The 19890-nt window shown below is 43.3% G+C and overlaps 1 protein-coding gene across 5 annotated transcripts in view; it reads right to left on the bottom strand.

The window, feature by feature from the left end:
* Positions 1-19890, bottom strand: part of LOC136399334 (zinc finger protein 91-like) — a 944498-nt gene that overhangs the window by 761832 nt on the left and 162776 nt on the right. Inside the window, exon 1 of one of the 5 annotated variants that reach the window (XM_066374396.1) lies at positions 16173-16295. The exons of 3 other annotated variants lie outside the window; for them this stretch is intronic. Coding sequence is in view for 1 of the 2 variants with exons in the window: in XM_066374398.1 (XP_066230495.1) it covers positions 423-609 (187 nt within the window). In the remaining variant the exon portion in view is untranslated. Of the gene's footprint in view, positions 1-422; positions 1292-16172; positions 16296-19890 lie in introns of those variants that run through there. One more of the 5 variants, XM_066374398.1, reaches the window with a different exon arrangement.

The following is a 19890-nucleotide window of genomic DNA, read 5'->3' as shown; positions in this document are numbered from 1 at the left end:
GTAAAGTCTGGCTTCTTCTGTGATCTTCAGGTCTCTAACCTGCCTCATCTGCTTCCTCATCCCACCTATCTGAGTGCAAGGATACTCTCACTTTCTTTCACAGCATGAATTTCTAATTCATTTTGTGCCCATGTGAGAAAACATGGTATAATATTACAATGTTCTAGCAAATAACTTTCCAAAATACTGTTTTCTGAAAACACCTTAAACATTCTAGAATCATGTAAGTTTTCACACACTGAGACCTAATCAATGTGCATCATAAGCCTTTGTTTCTATACCTACAAACCCCCATATTTGTTCCCGGATGGCAGAACCATAAAATTACCCTGCACGGAAGAAGCTCCCACATGACGTTCCCCCTAATGAAGGAAACAAAAGCTGCAGGGACAAAATAAACTCAGGAAGGAAGTCATCCTCACCCAGGGAGACCAGGTTCCTGTAGTTCTCCAACATCACATCCACGTACAGTTTCCGCTGAGCTGGGTCCAGGCATTCCCACTCCTCCTGAGAGAAATCCACAGCCACATCCCTGAAGGTCAGTGGTTTCTGGAAGAAAAGAAACATTAACAGAGGTCCGCAGTCTGAGTTCATAATGGCATCCAACATGAAAAGAGGGTTAGAATTGGTTTTGTCCTAACGCAAAATGATCCAGTAAGATCATTTTCAACCAGAAATGTATATATTTTCTGAGTGTGTGTGAGAGAGAAAGAGGGTCACACAAACAATTGAGAGAGTTGAGAAGCATCAACTTAAGCTATGGGACTTTTAGTTATTCATTGTCTGCTTTCTAATATGTGCCTTGACCAGGTGGCTATAGCCAAGCCAGTGACCCGTTCTTCAAGCCAGCAACCTTTGGACTCATGCCAGCATCCAGGGGGTACTGTCTATAACCCCATGCTCAAGCCAGGGACCCTGGGTTGAAGTCAGCGACCTCAGAACTTTGAATCTGGGTCCTCAGTGTCCCAGGTCAGAGTCTTATCTACTGTGCCACTACCTGGTCAAACAGCAATAATCTTTCCACAAAAATAATTGTCTTTTGTTTTCTTAATCTTTCACACAGTAATATTCTCTAACTTATTTTCTAACACCGAGTAACAAGGATTACACATGTCCATAAATACACTATACAGACTTGACTTTCCAAGACGATGAATTTTAAAATTAAGGCATCACTGTGACCTGGTAGGTCAGGTGGATAGAACATTCTCCTGATATGCCAATGTGGTAGGATAGATTCCTGGTCAAGGCACATAAAAGATATCAACCAATTAATTAATAAATAAGTGAAACAGCAAGTTTTTGGCTTTTCCCTCTCTCTGTCTCTAAAATTTATCAATACAATGAAGGTATCAACACAGGCATGTGGATTTGTCAGTGCTGTATGTGTATCACTCATGATCAGTTGTGTATATTTGTCAGGTGGAAAAGTCACGAGTTGGAAGTGTAAGTACTTCAATTTTGATGTGGACAACAGTGAACTGCCGTTTTCTAAAAATGCTGATTCTCACTCAGGAGTTCTGAGATGGGGCCTCTGTTTCCACACAGCTAACAAGCTCTCATTTTACCAGTGACACCATTGTCTCCAGTCCACCTGCCATACTCCTGAATAGCACAGAGGAAACACAAGGGAAAATGCATACATGACTCTGAGCTAAAATTTTAATGGAATTTCTTGTTCTCAAGAAACATGATTCATAGCAACCACAAATTTACAATACATAATAATGTTATAACCAGATATAGCTTAGTTTGCTGTGTGACTCCTCTTTCAAGCAAACATTCAGTGAAGGGTAGACCTTGAATTTTCAAAAATAATCTACAATTTTTCAAAAAAAAAACAACCACAATACAAACACCCGCCCACAGTCATAAGAAATTTCATAAACATCTATAAATGTTTCTATAACTGATAAAAAATACTTCTTAAGCAAGAAGAATATATAGCTCTAATAATGTTAACATGTTATACACATAGACATAACAGGAGAACTAGTTACAATTTGTAAGTGATAGAGCCCAACCTGTGGTGGTGCAGAGGAAAAAGCATCAAGCTGAAATACTGAGGTTGCTGGTTCAAAATCCTGGAGTTTCCTATTTAAGGCACATACTGGAGGTTTATCCTTTCTTTGTGACAGAGACAGACAGGGAGACAGACAGTCAGGAAAAAAGAGAGATGAGAAACATCAGTTCTTAGTTGCGTCTCCTTAGTTGTTCACTGATTGCTTTGCCATATGTGAGCTGATGAGGGTGGGGGGAATTACAGCAGATCTAGTGACCCCCTTGCTTATCCCTTGGGGCAAGACAGCAACTTTGGGCTTCAAGCCAGAGAACTTAGTGTTTAAGCAAGAGACCATGGGGTCAAATCTATGATCCGACACCTGGGTCCTCTGTGTCCTAGTCCAACCCTCTATCCACTGAGCCACGACTAGGTCAGGTGATACTAATTTTTAATAAAAACAATAGCAAGTAAAACATAACAATAATAGTAAAGAATTTAAAGCAATTTTTTTGTCTTTTAACTTCATTGAAAAAAATTTATTTTTATTTATTTATTCATTTTAGAGAAGAGTGAGAAAGAGAGAGACAGAAATGGGAGAGGAGCAGGAAGCATCAACTCCCATATGTGCCTTGACCAGACAAGTGCAGGGTTTTCAACTGGCAACCTCAGCATTCCAGTTCGATGCTTTATCCACTGCGCCACCACAGGTGAGGCCTCTCTGAAAATTTTGATACGCATCCGTGGACAGCTCTGCTGTGACACTATAGACACACAATATGAATAAGAAAATTATCTGAAAATGGTAAAAAAAATAGTAATTTTTGAAAATGTCCATCCACATGTAACCTCCATGATCTGTTCTTTAACACTCTCTTAAAATAAGACGTTCTCAGCAATCTAGTGAGCAGGACTCTTCTAGCTGATCTTCTCTGTCAGAACTTCCTCAGCTTTTCTGACCCGTAGAAGGTTCATTTCCTTAATCCTGTCCCTCAGAGGTGACACTGCAGCCACATGAAACTACAGCCTACTTTCCCTTCTTACTGATGCCCGAGCCTCTGACCCATCCTCATAAGGATGTTGGACACAGTTGCCCTCCCAGGTTGACTTCACAAAGGAGGTATTTCTAGTATTTGAAAGTCATTACAGAGTAATGGCGGCATGAGAGATACCCCTGATCTGTCCCTTTGAAATTTCAACAAATTGAACAATTACAACACAGTGCAGAAATCCCAGCTGGGCTCACAGGGCACCTGAAGGATTCCCACACCAAATGGACTGAGGTGTGGCGGATGAAAGGGCGAAAGATAAAACGCACTCAGTCAGCTCTGAAGGGGAAAGAAACTAGCTTGACGAGGTTTTTCTTTCTTTTTCTCTTCTGCACTGTGGGAAGGAGGAAGGGCCATGCTGCCTGGGTCTTGTTTACCAAGAAATGAAGAGTCAAGTCCACAGTCCCTGAGCCTCCTTCAGATGGGAGAAGCGGAGAGGCTGAGAGGCTGAGAGGCAGAGGAGGGAGTGATGAACTAAGGAGGGGAGAGGGGGCAGGCTTAGCTCAGGGTCCCGGCCACACTTCCCGTGGTCTGCCTGCAGCCCACTCTCTGCACTGAGACAAAGTGCAGCATCCCAGCCTCCCGGATGCCAACTCGCTAACCTCGCAGGTAGGAAGAGTGGCAGTCACAGACCCCACAGCTAGCTCTCCAGAGCCACTCTCTCCCCTGAGAAATAGAGCTACTCCACATCTGGTCCCCTGGTTCTTGAGTCGTGGGGAGGAGCTCCCAGAGACCTGACATCTCCACTACTAAAACCTAAAGCAACAGAGCTGTAAAGGTATAAAGCTGAAGCCGTAAAACCCTCACTACAGGCCACACCCACCACTGACTGCAGCCCGGCCTGCATCATTAACAGGAAGGTCGCAGTGAGTTCTTTCCTAAAATCTGAAAGCTAAAACTTTCAGGACTGCAACACCTACTGTAAAGAAACAGTAACCTCACAAACCTGAAAAACATTTTCTATTATTTCTTTTCCTCATTTTATATACTTGCATTATTTTTCTTTTTCCTTCATTTTTTAAATTTGAATCTTACTACCTTTAATTTTAATTTTTTGTTTATTTTTCTTTTTGTATTTTTCCTACTTTTCTGTAGTTTTTCATTTTACTTATTATGTATAAAATTTTTATATTATTCATGATATTCTTTTGTTTTTATTTTTCATATGTTGATGTTTCTTTTTAGAGTTCTTAACAATACCACTCTCAAATGTCATCAAGACAGAAGAAATCAAATACCATGAATACACAAGAAAGAGTAAAATATCTCCATAAAGAGATCACAGTAACATGGAAACCTTGACATAAAAACAGAATTTAAAGCTGAACTTATAACAAAACCTCAATAAGTTGTGAGGAAACACAGGCTACTTATTGAGATGAAAAACAAATTAATGAAAATAAGTACTTCACTAAAGAGATTTAAACTTTCAAAAAGAACCATAGATAAACTCAATACATGAACTGAAAAATGAGGTAGCAAGTTTAGATAATAAAACTGGCCAGACCAAAAAATAAAAAAAGACTCAGTAACACCGAAAACAGGCAACCAGAGATGCTACAGAGAGAAAAGAAAATAAACTCACAAATAATAAAAAATAAGAGCACACAAGTATTTGACTGCCTCCATCATAAAGATCAATATAAGGTATGACCAGGTGGTGGCACATTGGATAGAGTTGGACTGGGATGCAGAGGACCCAGGATTAAAACTCCATGATCAACAGCTTGAGCATGGGTTTTTCTTGGAGTGTACATTGATGGGATCATAAACATGACACCAGTCACTGGCTTGAGCCCAAAAATTACTGGTTTGAGAAAGGGGTCACTCACACTGCTGTAGCTCCTCATCAAGGCACATATGGGAAAGCAATCAATGAACAACTAAGGAACTAAAACACAGAATTGATATTTCTCACCTCTCTCCCTTTCTGTATATTTGTCCCTATCTGTGTCTGTAACAACAACAACGACAATAACAAAAAAAAAAAAAAAAAACAGAAAAGAAAGCAATATAAGAATAATGGGTATATCAGAAAAAGAAAAGCAGGAAAAAGGGATGGAGTCTATTCAAACAAATAATGGATGAGAACTTTCCAAGCCTATGAAAAGAGTTAGAGCCTCGAATGTAACAAAAGCAAACACAATGCTGAGTTACCTCAACCCAAACAGACCTACACCCAAAAAATGTGACCATCTGCTTCTCCACTCCTACCCGTCTCCTTTATCTCTATATATATCTCTTTCTTCCCCTCCCACAACAAAGGCTCCAAAAGATGAAGTTGGCCTGGGCACTGATGATGGCTGCATGGCTTCATCTCAGGAGGTAAACTGGCTGCAATTACAATGGAGCAATGGCCCGAGATGAGCAAAGCATCATTCCATAGTGTAATTGCCAGGTGAATCCCATTCACATGCGTGCAAGAGTCTGTCCTCTCAGCCTTTTTACTTACCATCTAAGAAAACTACATAAAAAACAAACAAACAAACAAACCAAAACCAAGTGTAGCCATATTCAGATCTAACAATGCTGACTTCAAGCCAAGAAAGGTAACCATACACACAGATGGATATTTCATAATGATACAGGGGATACTGTATAAAGAAGACATAAAAATTCTTTATGTGCATCAAATCAGAAAACACCAGAATATATATGACATCTACTAACTGATCTAAAAATAGAAGCACAGAAAAACGCAGACATATTTGGAGATCTCAACACACAATTGACAACTTTAGATAGATCATCCAAATGGAAAATCAATAAAGAAATATTGACCTCAAATGACACACTGGGTGAAATGGAGATAATAAACATTTACAAGACATTTCATCACAAAATACCAGATTATACGTTCTTCTCCAATATGAATGTAACGTTCTCAAGAATAAACCGTATGTTGGGTCTCAAACTAATATCAACAAATTCAAGACTGAAATTATACCAAGCATATACTCTGACCATAAGGCCTTGAAAACAGAATTCAGCCTGACCTGAGGTGGCACAGTGGATAAAGCGTTTACCTGAAACACTGACGTCGCCGGTTCAAAACCTAGGCTTTCCTGGTCAAGGCATATAAGGCAGTTAATGCTTCCTGCTGCTTCCCCCTTTTCACTCTATTTCTCCCTCCTCTAAAAAAAATTTTTTTTTAAAAAAATGAGAAATGAGAATTCACCTGCAAAAAGAAATTAAAGAAACCAATAAAAATGTAAAAATTAAACTTTATGTCTAAAAAATGACTGGGTCAAAGAAAAAATAAAAGCAAAGATCAAAAGGTACATACACCCTGACCAGTGCTGGCGCAGTGGATAGAGCATCCGACTGGGATGTGAAGAACTCAGGCTCTAAATACCGACGTCGCCAACTTGAGTAAGGGGTCACTGACTCTGCTATAGCCCCCGGTCAAGGCACATATGATAAATCAATCAATGAACTAAGGGGCTGCAAGGAAGAATTGATGCTTCTCAACTCTCTCCCTTCCTGTCTATCTGTCCCTCTCTGGCTCTCTCCTTGTCTGACATACACACACACACACACACACACACACACACACACACACACACAAAAGAAAGTGACAATTTGATAAATAAAAATTTAAGGGATTCTGCAAAAACAGTAGTAAGAGGCCTGAACAGGTGGTGGCACAGTGGATAAGAGCACTGCGACACTGAGGGCCAGGTTCAAAACTCTGAGGCTGCTACCTTGAGCACAGGGGCAACTGGAATGAGCATGGCTACCAGCTTGAACCCAACGTCACTGGCTTGAGCAAGGGGTCACTCAGTCTCTTGTAGCTCCCTGGTCAAGGCACACATGAGAAAGCAATTCATGAACAACTAAGAAGCCACAACAAAGAATTGATGCTTATTTCTCTTCCCTCCTGAATGTCTCTATCTGTCCCTCTCTCTGTCTTCATTCCCCCCCAAAGAAACATCCTCCCTAAAAATAAATGTCCAGGACCAGATGACTATACTAGCAAATTCTACCTAACATTCAAAGATTCAGTTCCTGTGAATCTCAAACTCTTCCAAAGAGAACAAGCAGTACTTCTTAACACATTTTATATGATCAACAATATCATGTTACCAAAACCTGGCAAGGTTACTACAAAAATAAACAGAAAACAATAGACCAATATATCTAATGAATATGATGAAAAAATCCTAAAAAAATACTAACAATTAGAATACAACAGATGAAAGAAATAATACATCATTATCGAGTGGAATTTATTCCAGGTGCACAAAGATGGTTCAATATACGTAAGTCATATAACATAACACAGGGGTCCCCAAACTACGGCCCGCGGGCCACATGCGGCCCCCTAAGGCCATTTATCTGGCCCCCGCCGCACTTCTGGAAGGGGCACTTTTTTCATTGGTGGTCAGTGAGAGGAGCATAGTTCCCATTGAAATACTGGTCAGTTTGTTGATTTAAATTTACTTGTTCTTTATTTTAAATATTGTATTTGTTCCCGTTTTGTTTTTTACTTTAAAATAAGATATGTGCAGTGTGAATAGGGATTTGTTCATAGTTTTTTTTATAGTCCGGCCCTCCAACGGTCTGAGGGACAGTGAACTGGCCCCCTGTGTAAAAAGTTTGGGGACTCCTGACATAACACATATCAACAAAAGGAAGAAAACTCATACAATCCTATCAATAGATGCAGAAATGCCATTCGGTAAGATACAACATCCCTTTATATGTTTAAAACACTCAATAAAATTGGAATAGAAGTACCTCAACATAAGAACTGCCATATATGACAAATCATCAGCTAATATAATATTAAATGAAGAAAAACTGAAAGCCTTTACACTAAAATTAGGAACAAATCAAGGGTGTCAGTCTCTTCACTAATATTCAACATAGTGCTGAAAGCTTTAGCCAGAGTATCAGGCAAGAGAAAGAAATAAAAGGCATTCATATTGAAAAAGAATTAATGGTATCATTTTTCCAGACAATATAAATCTGTATATAGAACACTCAATGCCCTGGCCAGCTGTCTGAGTGGTAGAACATCTACTCAGCCTATGGATGTCCTGGGTTCAATTCCCTCTCAGGGCACACAGGAGAAGCACCCATCTACTTCTCCACCCTACCCCCTCTCAGTTGCGCCTCTTCGCCTCCTGCAGCCATGGCCCAATTGCAGTGTGTTGGCACTAGGCACTGAGGATGGCTCCATGGTCTCCGCCTCAGGTGCTAAAATATTTTTCCAGGAGCAACAAAGTAAGGACCCCGGATGGGCAGAACATCGCCCCCTAGTGGTCTTGCTGGGTGGATCCCTGTCCAGTGAATGTGGAATTCTGTCTCACCCTCACCTCCTCTCACTGAAGAAAAAAGAAAGAAAGAAGGAAAACTCCAAAAATTCAATCAAAATAAATTAAAATCTAAACACCAATGCAGTAATGTCGCAGGATACAAAATCAACATCCAAAAATGTATTCCTTTCATATATGCCAACAGAGAAGCTCAAGGAAATGGACTAAAAAAAAAATTTCCTTTGTAATAGCAGGAAAAAATAAAATAAAATACTTTGGAATAAACTTAATAAATGATGTAAAGTATCTATAAAAAACTAAAAAGCATTATTAAAGAAATTAAAAAGGACAAAATAAAATGGAAAAATATTTCATGTTTGTGAATTGGAAGGGTCAACATAGTTAAAATGGCCATATTACCCAAAGCTATAAACAAACAATGCAATACCCATCAACATCCCAAGTCATTTTTTAAAGAAATGAACCAAAAAAATCACCAAGTTTGTATGTACCCTTAAAAAAAACCTCAGGATTCAAAAGCAATCCTGAGGAAAAAAAAGAACAAAGCCAGAGGTATTTTAAAGTAATTCAAAATAGATAAAAGACCTAAATATAAATATAAGAGCTGAAAGAGCCTGACCAGGCGGTGGCGCAGTGGATAGAGCATCGAACTGGGATGCAGAGGACCCAGCTTTGAGACCCCGAGGTCGCCAGCTTGGATGCAGGCTCATCTGGTTTGAGCAAAAGCTCACCAGCTTGGGCCCAAGGTCACTGGCTCGAGCAAGGCGTACTCGTTCTGCTGAAGGCCCGCGGTCAAGGCACATATGAGAAGGCAATCAATGAACAGCTAAGGTGTTGCAACACGCAACGAAAAAACTAATGATTGATGCTTCTCATCTCTCCGTTCCTGTTTGTCCCTGTCTATCCCTCTCTCTGACTCTCTGTCTCTTTAAAGAAAAAAAAAAGAGCTGAAAGAGTAAATTACATAAAACAAAACATAGATACTAAAGTCACGACCTTAACCATACAGAGCAATTTATGAATTTATCCCAATGGCAAGGGAAGTAAAGGCAAAAAATAAATGAGTAAGACTATATCAAACTGAAAAGCTTCTAAAGAGCAGAAGAAACTTAAAACAGCCAACTAAACAAATGAGTCTTACAAACAGCTCCTATTAGGGGTTAATATCCAATATAAATAAAGACCTCAGAAAGCTCAGAAACAAAAAAGGAAACAATCTCATTAAAAAAATAGAGAGAGAACCTGAACACACCCATCTCCTAAAAAGACAAACCAATGGCCAACAAATATATAAAAAGATGCTCAAAAAAAAAAAATGCTCATCTTCACTCGCTAGTTGAGAAATGCAAATCAAAAGTACAATGACATATGACCTGACACCTGTTAGACTGGCTACTGTCAAAAAGACAGGTAATAACAAGTATGGAGAGGCTGTGCAGAAAAAAGAACCCCCATTCACTGCTTGTAGAAATGTAAACTAGCACAGCCACTGTGGTAGACAGTATGGACAGGCTTCAAAACATTAAGAACAGAACTAGCATGACCAGCTATTCCTCTACAGGGTATCTACCCCAAAACTCAGAAACATTCATACATAAAGACACGTGCAGCCCCATGTTAATCGCTCCATAAATCACAGTGGCCTAGGCAAGGAATCAACTAAAGTGTCCTTCAATAGAGGATAGGGTCAGATGATGTATAATGGAATACTACTCAGCCATAAGAAATGATAATACATAGTTTGAACAGGCGGTGGCACAGTAGATAGACCATCGCAATGGGACGTGGAGGACCCAGGTTCAAAAACCTGAGGTTACCGGCTTGAGCACAGGCTCTTCTGGTTTGAGCAAGGCTTACCAGCTTGTTCCCAAGTTCCCTGACTTGAGCAAGGGGTCACTCGCTCTGATGTAGCCTCCCCATCAAGGCACATATGAGAAAGGAGTCAGTGAACAACTAAGGTGGTACAACGAAGAACTGATGCTTCTCATCTTTCTGCCTGCCTGTGTGTCTGTCCCTATCTGTCCCTCTCTCTGTCTCTGTCACACACACACACACACACAAAATAATATAGTGTCACTTATAACAACATGAATGGACCCTGAGACCATTATGCTGAGTGAAATACATACATCAGTCCTAAGAATTATTTACATACATAGTTGGGATGGAAAACTGAGAGAGAAAAAAAGTGGTTACCAGGAGGAGGGGATGAGGGGGTGAAGAATAAGGGGAGGGTGCAGGGAAGGGTATAAAGAGGAAGGACAAATACAATGTGTCCATAAAGTCATGGTGCACTTTTGACCGGTCACAGGAAAGCAACAAAAGACAACAGAAATGTGAAATCTGCACCAAATTAAAGAAAGACTCTCCCAGTTTCTGTAGGATGATGTGGCAGCATGTGCGCATACGCAGATGATGATGTAATACCGGGTATAGAGTAGAACCGCCCACGGCCATGCCAGTCGAGATGTGGACGGTACAGAGGAAAGTTCAGTGTGTTCTGTGGCTCACTAAAATCGAATCGGTGACCAAAGTGCAACGTGAATATCGGCACGTTTATAAGGAAGCGCCACCACATAGGAATAACATCACTCAGTGGGATAAGCAGTTGAAGGAAACTGGCAGTTTGGTGGAGAAACCCCGTTCTGGTAGGCCATCAGTCAGTGACGAGTCTGTAGAGGCTATACGGGATAGCTACCTAAGGAGCCCTAAAAAATCTGTGCGTGAGCCCACATCGAACTGCACTGAATAGGTATGAAACTGGGAGAGTTTTCCTTTTATTTCGTGCAGATTTCACATTTCTATCGTTTTTTGTTGCTTTTCTGTGACTGGTCAAAAGTGCACCATCACTTTACGAATACACTGTATAAGTTGACAGGAAATAATTTAACTCTGGGTGATGGGAATACAACATACTCAATAATTCAAATGCTGTGATGGTGTTTTCCTGAAACCTATGTACTCTTATTGATCAATGTCACCCTGTTAAATTACCTAAATAATAATAATAATGTGATTAATTCATGGTGGGAATTTTTCACACTCTCAGGGAGCCTGCATGGAGAGAAGGCACAGAAGGCTCTGAGACAAAGGAGGGAAGTATATAAGCCGCTGACCATGACAAATAAAAGAGTCTGATAGCTCAGTAGGTTAGAGCATGGTCTTGAAGTACAGAGGTTACTGTTTTGATCCCTGCCCAGAGCACATACAGGAACAGATCAATGTTCTTGCCTCTCTGCCACTCTCTCCCTCATTCTCTCTAAAATCAATGAAATAAATATTAAAAAGCCCTGGCCGGTTGGCTCAGTGGTAGAGCGTCGGCCTAGCGTGCGGAGGACCCAGGTTCGATTCCCGGCCAGGGCACACAGGAGAAGCGCCCATTTGCTTCTCCACCCCTCCGCCACACTTTCCTCTCTGTCTCTCTCTTCCCCTCCCGCAGCCAAGGCTCCATTGGAGCAAAGATGGCCCGGGCGCTGGGGATGGCTCTGTGGCCTCTGCCTCAGGCGCTAGAGTGGCTCTGGTCACAACATGGCGACACCCAGGATGGGCAGAGCATCGCCCCCTGATGGGCAGAGCGTCGCCCCATGGTGGGCGTGCCGGGTGGATCCTGGTCGGGCGCATGCGGGAGTCTGTCTGACTGTCTCTCCGTTTCCAGCTTCAGAAAAATGAAAAAAAAAAAAATATATATATATATATATATATATATATATAAAAAAAAAAAAAGAGAGAGAAAGAAAACAAGCTTGACTGGTGGCACAGTCGATAAATCGTCAACCTGGGATGCTGAGGTTCCTGGACTTACCAAGTCAAGGCACATAAGGGAAGCCCCTACTACAAGTTGATTCTCCCCACTTCTCCCCTCTTTCTCTGCCTCCATCTTTCTACCTACTATCCTAAATCAATAAATAAAATTAAAAAAAAAAAATAAGTAAATGGAAACAACAACACTAGGCAGGAACATCAGAAGTACAGAAATAAAGGTTGAGGGTCGTAAATCCCCTGAAATTTGGAGAAAAAGCAAACACAGCCTCTGCCCAGGACACATCACTTACCTGAGAAGCAGCCATTCTGTCCTGGTCCTGCTCCTGCTTGTTTTCTCAGGTGACAATATGTTGAGGAGTCAAGTCTGCATTTCGAGAATGTGCCACCACAGGTGTCCACACAGCCCCTCTATCCACTTCCACCACAGTCACAGACAGAAGGACCTGGAAACGCTGAAAAGGCCACACTCTCCTGTCCTTCCTCACTGGAGTCAGCCACAAGTGCTCCTACAGGGAGACCACACTGTGTTATTTTCCTGTCTTCACCTGTCTGTCCTCCCTCAGACGTCCACACGTTCCCACAGCAATGAGAACGGGCGCTGCTCTCCTGAACGCCCAAACCCAACACAACACCCTGTCACCTCCCCTGACCATCCCTGCTCCCCACTCTCACTAATGCATCCCGGGTACACTCTCCTCTCAGGAGCATGTCTGTGCCTCCCCACTCTCCTAAGCTCTGAGGATTCCTATTTAGTCTCTGAAACTTGTTCCCTGAGCTGAATTCTACTTCTGTGACTGATTTCATTCGATGTGACAGAGGGGTGACAGAGAGGTGCAGTTAGGCAGTAAGGGAGAGAGATGAGAAGCATCAATTCTTCATTTTGGCTCTTTGGCTGTTCACTGATTGCTTTCTCATAAGAGCCTTGATGGGGAAAGGGGAGACTACAGCAGACCAGTGACCCCTTACTCAAGCCAGTGACCCTTGCCTTAAGCCAGCAACCTTGGGCTTCAAGGCAGCGACCATGGGGTCATGTCTATGATCCCACACTCATGCCAGTGACCCCATGCTCAGGCCAGTGACCTCAGTGTTTTGAACCTGAGTCCTCTACATCCCAGTCTTACATGTTATCCACTGCGACACCACCTGGTCAGGATACTTATGACTTGTAATAAAATTTTTTGTATAAAAAACAAAAAAACAAATGCATGCAGGATCCTTCCTGCTAATTCCTGGGCTCACTCTAAAATCATCTGGAGCAGCTCATAAAAACAACAATGCTACCTGACGTGAGGTGGTGCTGTGGATAAAGTGTAGACCTGGAACACTGAGGTTGCTGGTTCAAAACCCTGGGCTTGCCTGATCAAGGCACAGATGGGAGTTGATGCTTCCTACACCTCCCTCCTCTTTCTCTATTTCTCTTTCTTTCCTCTCTCTCTCTCTCACCCTAGCTACTCTCCAAATTGATTAAAGAACTAAACAAAACAACAATGGTGCTCTACCCAGAACAACTGAGTTTGAGGGGGATGGTGCAGGTGATCTCCATTCTTAAAAATCAAACCATCTAATAATAGAACCCCAGAGGGAAATGGTTTAGCTTCAATAAGCATGCAGATTCCTTGGGGATGAGGGCTCCACTCTAAGTTGTGGTTCCTCAGGTGGGGCCCAGGATACGGCATCTTTATCTAGGTCCCTACGCTGCCTGCATTGCTCCCTCAGAGCTGTTTCCACAGCACTGGCTGACGGGGATCAGACACAGCACACCTCACACTTCTCGATACTATGAAAGTGGGTTCTCTTTTTCAGTCACTAATTCAAGAAATCACATAATAAAAGCTGCTGAACATCTGATGAACTCAAGACACAAGGCTCTGACTGCTAAGATCAGACATCCTTACCAAGAGCAAAATTAACCTAATATAGTTGACTAAATACCAATGGCCATTTCAACATATGAAAGAAACTAGAATGGATGCAGGGCTTAGAATTTAAACTTGACACGATATATTTAAAAGAAAAACGATATGAAATCTTTTTAATGTAACAACTTCTAGGATCAAAAATTTTAAATTTGAGACTGACTCATATTTGACAAAGAATTATAAGCTCTGGTTATGGCCTTGGCCATTTGGTTCAGCAGTATACTATTGCCTTGTTGTGTGAAAGTACTGGATTCAATTCCTAGTAAGGGAACTCAGGATAAGCAACCATCTGCTTCTCCAACCATCCCCCTCTTCTTTCACTCTTTCTCTTCACCTTCTGCAGCCATTACTTTATTGGAGCAAAGTGGCCCCAGGCACTGAGGATGTCTCCATGGCCTCACCTCAGGCACTAGAATAGCTAGACACTAAAACAGTTCAACGGCAGAGCATCGCCCCCTAGTGAGCTTTCAAGGTGGATCCCATTAGGGACACATGCAGTATCATCTTTCTGCCTCCCTGCTTTTCATTTAACAGAGGGGGGGGGGGGAAAGAATTATACGCTGTGGCTATGAGATAGAATCAATTCTTATTTAAAATTTAATAACTACTGCAAGAAAGCACATAGTCAATGTTGGGCAGATAAAATATATTATGCTCACTTTTTTAAAGATGGCGCTGCCCACGTGGAAGCCTGTCTCCCAGGTGATGATTTTTGTTGCCCTTATGCTTGAAATGGGTGTAATTATATTGTGTGTTGGTGGTGGGCTGTGGGCAGGCAGGATCCTTGTAGCCTGGGCCTTGGTTTTAGAACTAAATCTTTCCCACCCTTTTTGATGTGGGGTGGTACAATCCCATCATGCCTCAGATAAGTGACTTTGTATTAGACTTCCCTATTTTGTATATTGGATTACAAGTTTTGATTTCTACACTATAAAATGGGGCAGACAGGGAGCTTGCTCTCTTGGTTCCTGCAATTAACATTAGAGAGGAGAGCAGAGAAAGGCCACGTGGAGGAGGCCAGGAGAAGCATCCAAGATGGCGGAGTGTTGAGTGAGAAGCCAGTGTGTGCAGTTTGTGCAGGGAGAAGGAAAGAGATGGGGAACAGAGGTGAATAAGTCTGTTGATCTAGAAACCTTTGATTCTAGGAAACTCGGCTAAGTCAGTAGCTTTGTGAGCACTGAATGAGTAGGTTTTGGAGCCCAGTGTGTGTTTTTACTTGCCCGCTGCATGCAAGCTAGAATTAAAGATGATGGCCCATCAGTTCTTGGCTCCCTCATTTCATTACTGTCTGTCCAAATCAAATGCGAACCTCCGTGGGCAAGGCAGCTGTGATGGTGCCCACAGCTACTGGCTTTACAGTCAACATACTAAGATTTATCTCAGTATGTTATTTTTAAAAGGAAATACATGTGAGATGTGTAAAAAAAAAAAATAGGTAAATCCATTAGGCAAAAAAATAAATTCTTTTTTCTTTATCCCCACTTCTGCTCCCCAGCCCCCTCCCCGCACCCTTCTCTCCAGGCCCCTCCCTCTCTTGGGATTTCTCCCCTTTCTTCCCCTCACGCTCCTCTCCCCGGTTACTATCACTCTCCCCATCGCGGTCCGGTCCCCCACCCTACCCGCACCCCACAATGCCGTCTCTTCATGGCCCCTCACTGACCTCTCCTCCCCTCCCGTGTCTCTCTCCGTCCCCTGACCCCTCCCAGCCCCGCTCTGCGCGTCCCCAGAGCCCCTTCGCTGTCGCCACTCCCACACAGCCCTCCCCGCGCCGGGCAGGGGGCTCTTCTGCGGACCCCGCGTTCTCGCCCGAATCCCCGCCCCATAAGAGTGTGCTCCTCCAGGACCGGGGCCTCTTATTGAATGGGGGGAATCGCAGGAGGGGGCCCGCAGGTCCTCATGCCGTGTGGCGGAGGCAGTCCGGGCTGTACTCGCCTAGAGAGGCCGGGCGGGAGAGGGGCGCACACTGTCCGTCTCCCGGGACTTTAAACTGCGCGATGTGTGTGTGTGGGGGGGGGGGGCTGCCCCCTCGGGACCGAGGCAGGGGGGTCCCACGCCCGACGGTGGGGGGACACGTGTGAGGCAGCTTCAGCTTTTCCCCAGGAGCCCCCACTCGGGGAGAAGCAGGCGGGCTTGGGGCCTCTCACCGAGACTCCGGACTCACCGCTGGGAGCTCGGGAGCGGGGATCTCGGCGTCCTCAGCGACCCTCCAGCTTCCCGCGTGGAAGGCTGGGGACCGGGAGCGCCATGTTTAAACAAGGAAGATCGTTACCAGACCCCGCGTGACCTAGCTATAGCCGCTTCCGGGTTTCTGGCAAACTGCGCGTGCGCATTGCCTTAAAACCCGGGCTGGACTATTGACTGTATGAGCGCTTCTGCAATTGGTCGGCCGCTTCACGAGGCGGGTCTATATCTAAAGAAAAAAATGAAAAAGGGCGGGTTCCGGTCCATCCATGTGCTTTCATTGGTTATATCCTTTTCTTGTGTGTTGGTTTGAACTTCGTAATTATTCCTAAGATTGCAATGGCTGACCTTCTTGGCTAGAGTTGCCAAGAGACGGATATAGGAATATCTCCCTAGCAGTTTTCTGTATTTTCTTGTCCCAGATGGGAGGCAACATGGCAAGCTTGGACTATTGCTGACCCAACAGGTGGGGAACGACAACTCTACCGTCTGGAAGTTGCAGCTATCCGCCCTTTACCTCTTCGGCTGCTTCATTCTCCATCTACCTTTTCTCTCCTTCAGAATATCTGGGTAACAGTTCTGGGGCCCAAGAGGTCAGAGGGGCTATAGTAGCCTCGTGGTAGGGCAGAGTAGAAGCCCTCTTTGGCTCTGCATCTGTTCTGCCATTTTTCTACTGTTCTTCCCTCAGGTGTCCTCGGCAGTGGGTCATTGCTACTAGTTTTGACTTCCAGGCTGCTTCCAACAGCTGGAGAATTTCTCCTGGATATTTAAGATCTTTGCCCCCAGCAATTAAGTGTCCTCTCTCTTTGTAAATTGCCCCATGTACTTAGAGAGTGAGGAAGGCAAAACTGGAATCTGTAAAGATATTCACTCTTTTTCTTTCACTGAGCTTTAAGGCTCTAGTCAGGGCAATCAGTTCTGCCCGCTGAGTGGAAGTACCTTGGGGTACAGGCCACACCTCTGTAGTGTGTGTTAGTGGCGGTACTGTATACCTTGCCTGCCTTTCTCCCTGTGAGTTTGAAGAAGCTACTTTTGTCCACATACAGCTCCCAGTCTAACTCCCTTAAGGGTTGATCTAGCAAGTCCGGCCGCCTGGAGTATACTACATCAAGTACTTCCAAGCAATTGTGTTGTGGCTTTTTCTCATTCCCTGGGAGCAGTGTTGCTGGATTTAGTGCTATATACCTCTATTACCAGTCGTAGGTTTTCACGTAATTAACTCTGTTACTTAGTGAGCCAGGCATTTGTGAGCCAGTGATATCCTTTGGCATTCATCAGAGTCACTATAGCATGTGGCACCCACACCTTTAGATCTTGTCCTAAAATTAGTCTGCCTCTTGTATCAGCATGACAGTGGCTGCTAAGGCTCTTAAGCATGGTGGCCAGCCCTTTACAACACCATCTAATTGCTTGGAGACGTCGGCTATACAGGTCTAGGCCATGACCCTAAATCCTGGGTTAATACACCCACTGCTGTTTTGCTCCTGAGACATACAGTACACAAAGTTTTGCTAGGTTACAAATACCTAGTCCTGAGGCAACTTGTAATTCCTTTTTAAAAGTTTGAAAGGCACAGTTCTGTTCCGGCCCCCAGTACATGGGCTCTTTTTCTCCCCACTTTGTGACTTCATAGAGGGGTTTAGCCAGTAGTGCAAAGTTCTGGATCCCCAACTTTGTAGTTCTGGCCAAACCGGTCTATGAAGTTACATGGGGGGGGGGGGGGGGGGAGACGATCCCTCAGAGTGTAAGCTGAAACAGAAGAGTGCTTTACTGACTCTTAAAATGGAATTACAAGTTGCCTCAGCATTAGGTCTTTCTAACCTAGAAAAAGCTTTTGTGCTGTATGTCTCAGAGAGGAGCAAGACAACTGTGGATGTATTAACACAGGGCTTGTGGTCATGGCATAGACCAGTAGCCTACCTCTTCAAGAAATTAGAAAGGATTGCAAAAGGCTGGCCATCATAGCCTGACTGGGCGGTGGCGCAGTGGATAGAGCATCGTACTGGGATGCGGAAGACCCAGGATTGAGACCCCGAGGTCGCCAGCTTGAGGGAGGGTTCATCTGGTTTGAGCAAAAGCTCACTACCTTCAGCCCAAGGTTTCTGGCTCAAGCAAGGGATTACTCGGTCTGCTGAAGGCTTGCAGTCAAGGCACGTATGAGAAGGCAATCAATGAACAATTAAGGTGTTGCAATGCGCAACAAAAAACTAATGATTGATGCTTCTCATCTCTCCGTTCCTGTCTGTCCCTGTCTATCCCTTTCTTTGACTTACTGTCTCTGTAAAAAATAAAAAAATTTAAAAAAGGGTGGCCATCATGCTTGAGAGCCCTAGAAGCCAGATGTATGCTGGTAAAAGAGGCAGACAAATTAACCTTGGGCCAAGATCAAAAGATGCAGGAGCCACATGCTGTAGTGACTCTGATGAATGCCAAAGGATGTCAGTAGCTACTAATACCTGTCTCACTAAGTAGCAGAGTTTGTTATGTGAAAACCCAAGACTGGTAATAGAGATGTGTACCACTTTAAATCCAGCAATACTGCTCCCAGTGAAGAAGGGAAAGCTGCAGCACGATTACTTAGAAGTGCTTGGTGCGGTATACTGCAGCCAGCCAGGCTTACTAGATCAACCCCTAAGGGAGCCCGAGTGGGAGCTTTATGTAGATGTAAACAGCTGTCACTCAAAGGGAGAAAGGCAGGCAGGTATTGAAGTCCAGCCGTGATGAGTCTATTATGAGGTCTAGAACAAAAAAAGGTAGGAAACTGAATAAATGATAGAAAGAGACTTAAATATATATACATACAGATGGGTTCAGGAGGACAGCACAGCGAACAGTCTCTACTGTTCCTGAGCCAATAAAATGGCAGCCCCTAGAAGCACATCTGTCTTTATTCAGGGAAAAATCGTGGTCCATTAACAATTCAATTGTTTCCAAGACAACTCAAAGACAACCCCCACCATACCATTTAAATCTAACTTTACACCAATAAGAAACTAGCTCTCACCCTGCTCTGGAGAACATGGGTGGGACAAGCGAGAATCAGGTATAGCTCATTGTTAACTAGGCAGGTGAGGTGGGGGGTTGGGCCTAACACCTCTGTCTTCTAGACATAATCCAGATTGCAAAAATACCCTGTTTATATTTCAGTCCCCAACAGACCCCCCTTCTGTATTTTTAAAACTTCAATTCGTGTGCTGTGACTCATACTCAACTGAATTCCGATGTTCAGATTTGGAAGCAGACTGAAAAAATATAAAAAAAAAAAAATTAAAATAGCCAATGCTAACAGATACTACAACAAGTGTCCAAATGCAATGAAGTGATTAAAGCCTATTAGATTATCTAGCAAAGTCTTAACTAATACAACAGGACCTAAAATAAAATTCTCAGTCTTAGATGTCATTAACATGTTACTGTAATTTCACCAAGTCCATGTTGACACCATCACCGCTTCACATTATTTTTTTATTATTATTTATTCATTTTAGAGAGGAGAGAGAGAGGAGAGAGAGACAGGGGGGAGGAGCTGGAAGCATCAACTCCCATATGTGCCTTGACCAGGCAAGCCCTGGGTTTTGAACCGGTGACCTCAGCATTTCCAGGTTGACGCTTTATCCACTGCGCCACCACAGGTCAGGCTTCACATTATTTTTAAATGTAACCCAACCCTGCTTCAGTCTGAGAACTGTCCCAAGGAG

The sequence above is a fragment of the Saccopteryx leptura genome, chromosome 3 (genome assembly GCF_036850995.1).
Source record: "Saccopteryx leptura isolate mSacLep1 chromosome 3, mSacLep1_pri_phased_curated, whole genome shotgun sequence".
Lineage (NCBI taxonomy): Eukaryota > Metazoa > Chordata > Mammalia > Chiroptera > Emballonuridae > Saccopteryx > Saccopteryx leptura.
Note: the sequence above shows the minus strand (reverse complement) of the source record. Positions and strands in the feature narration are given on the sequence as shown.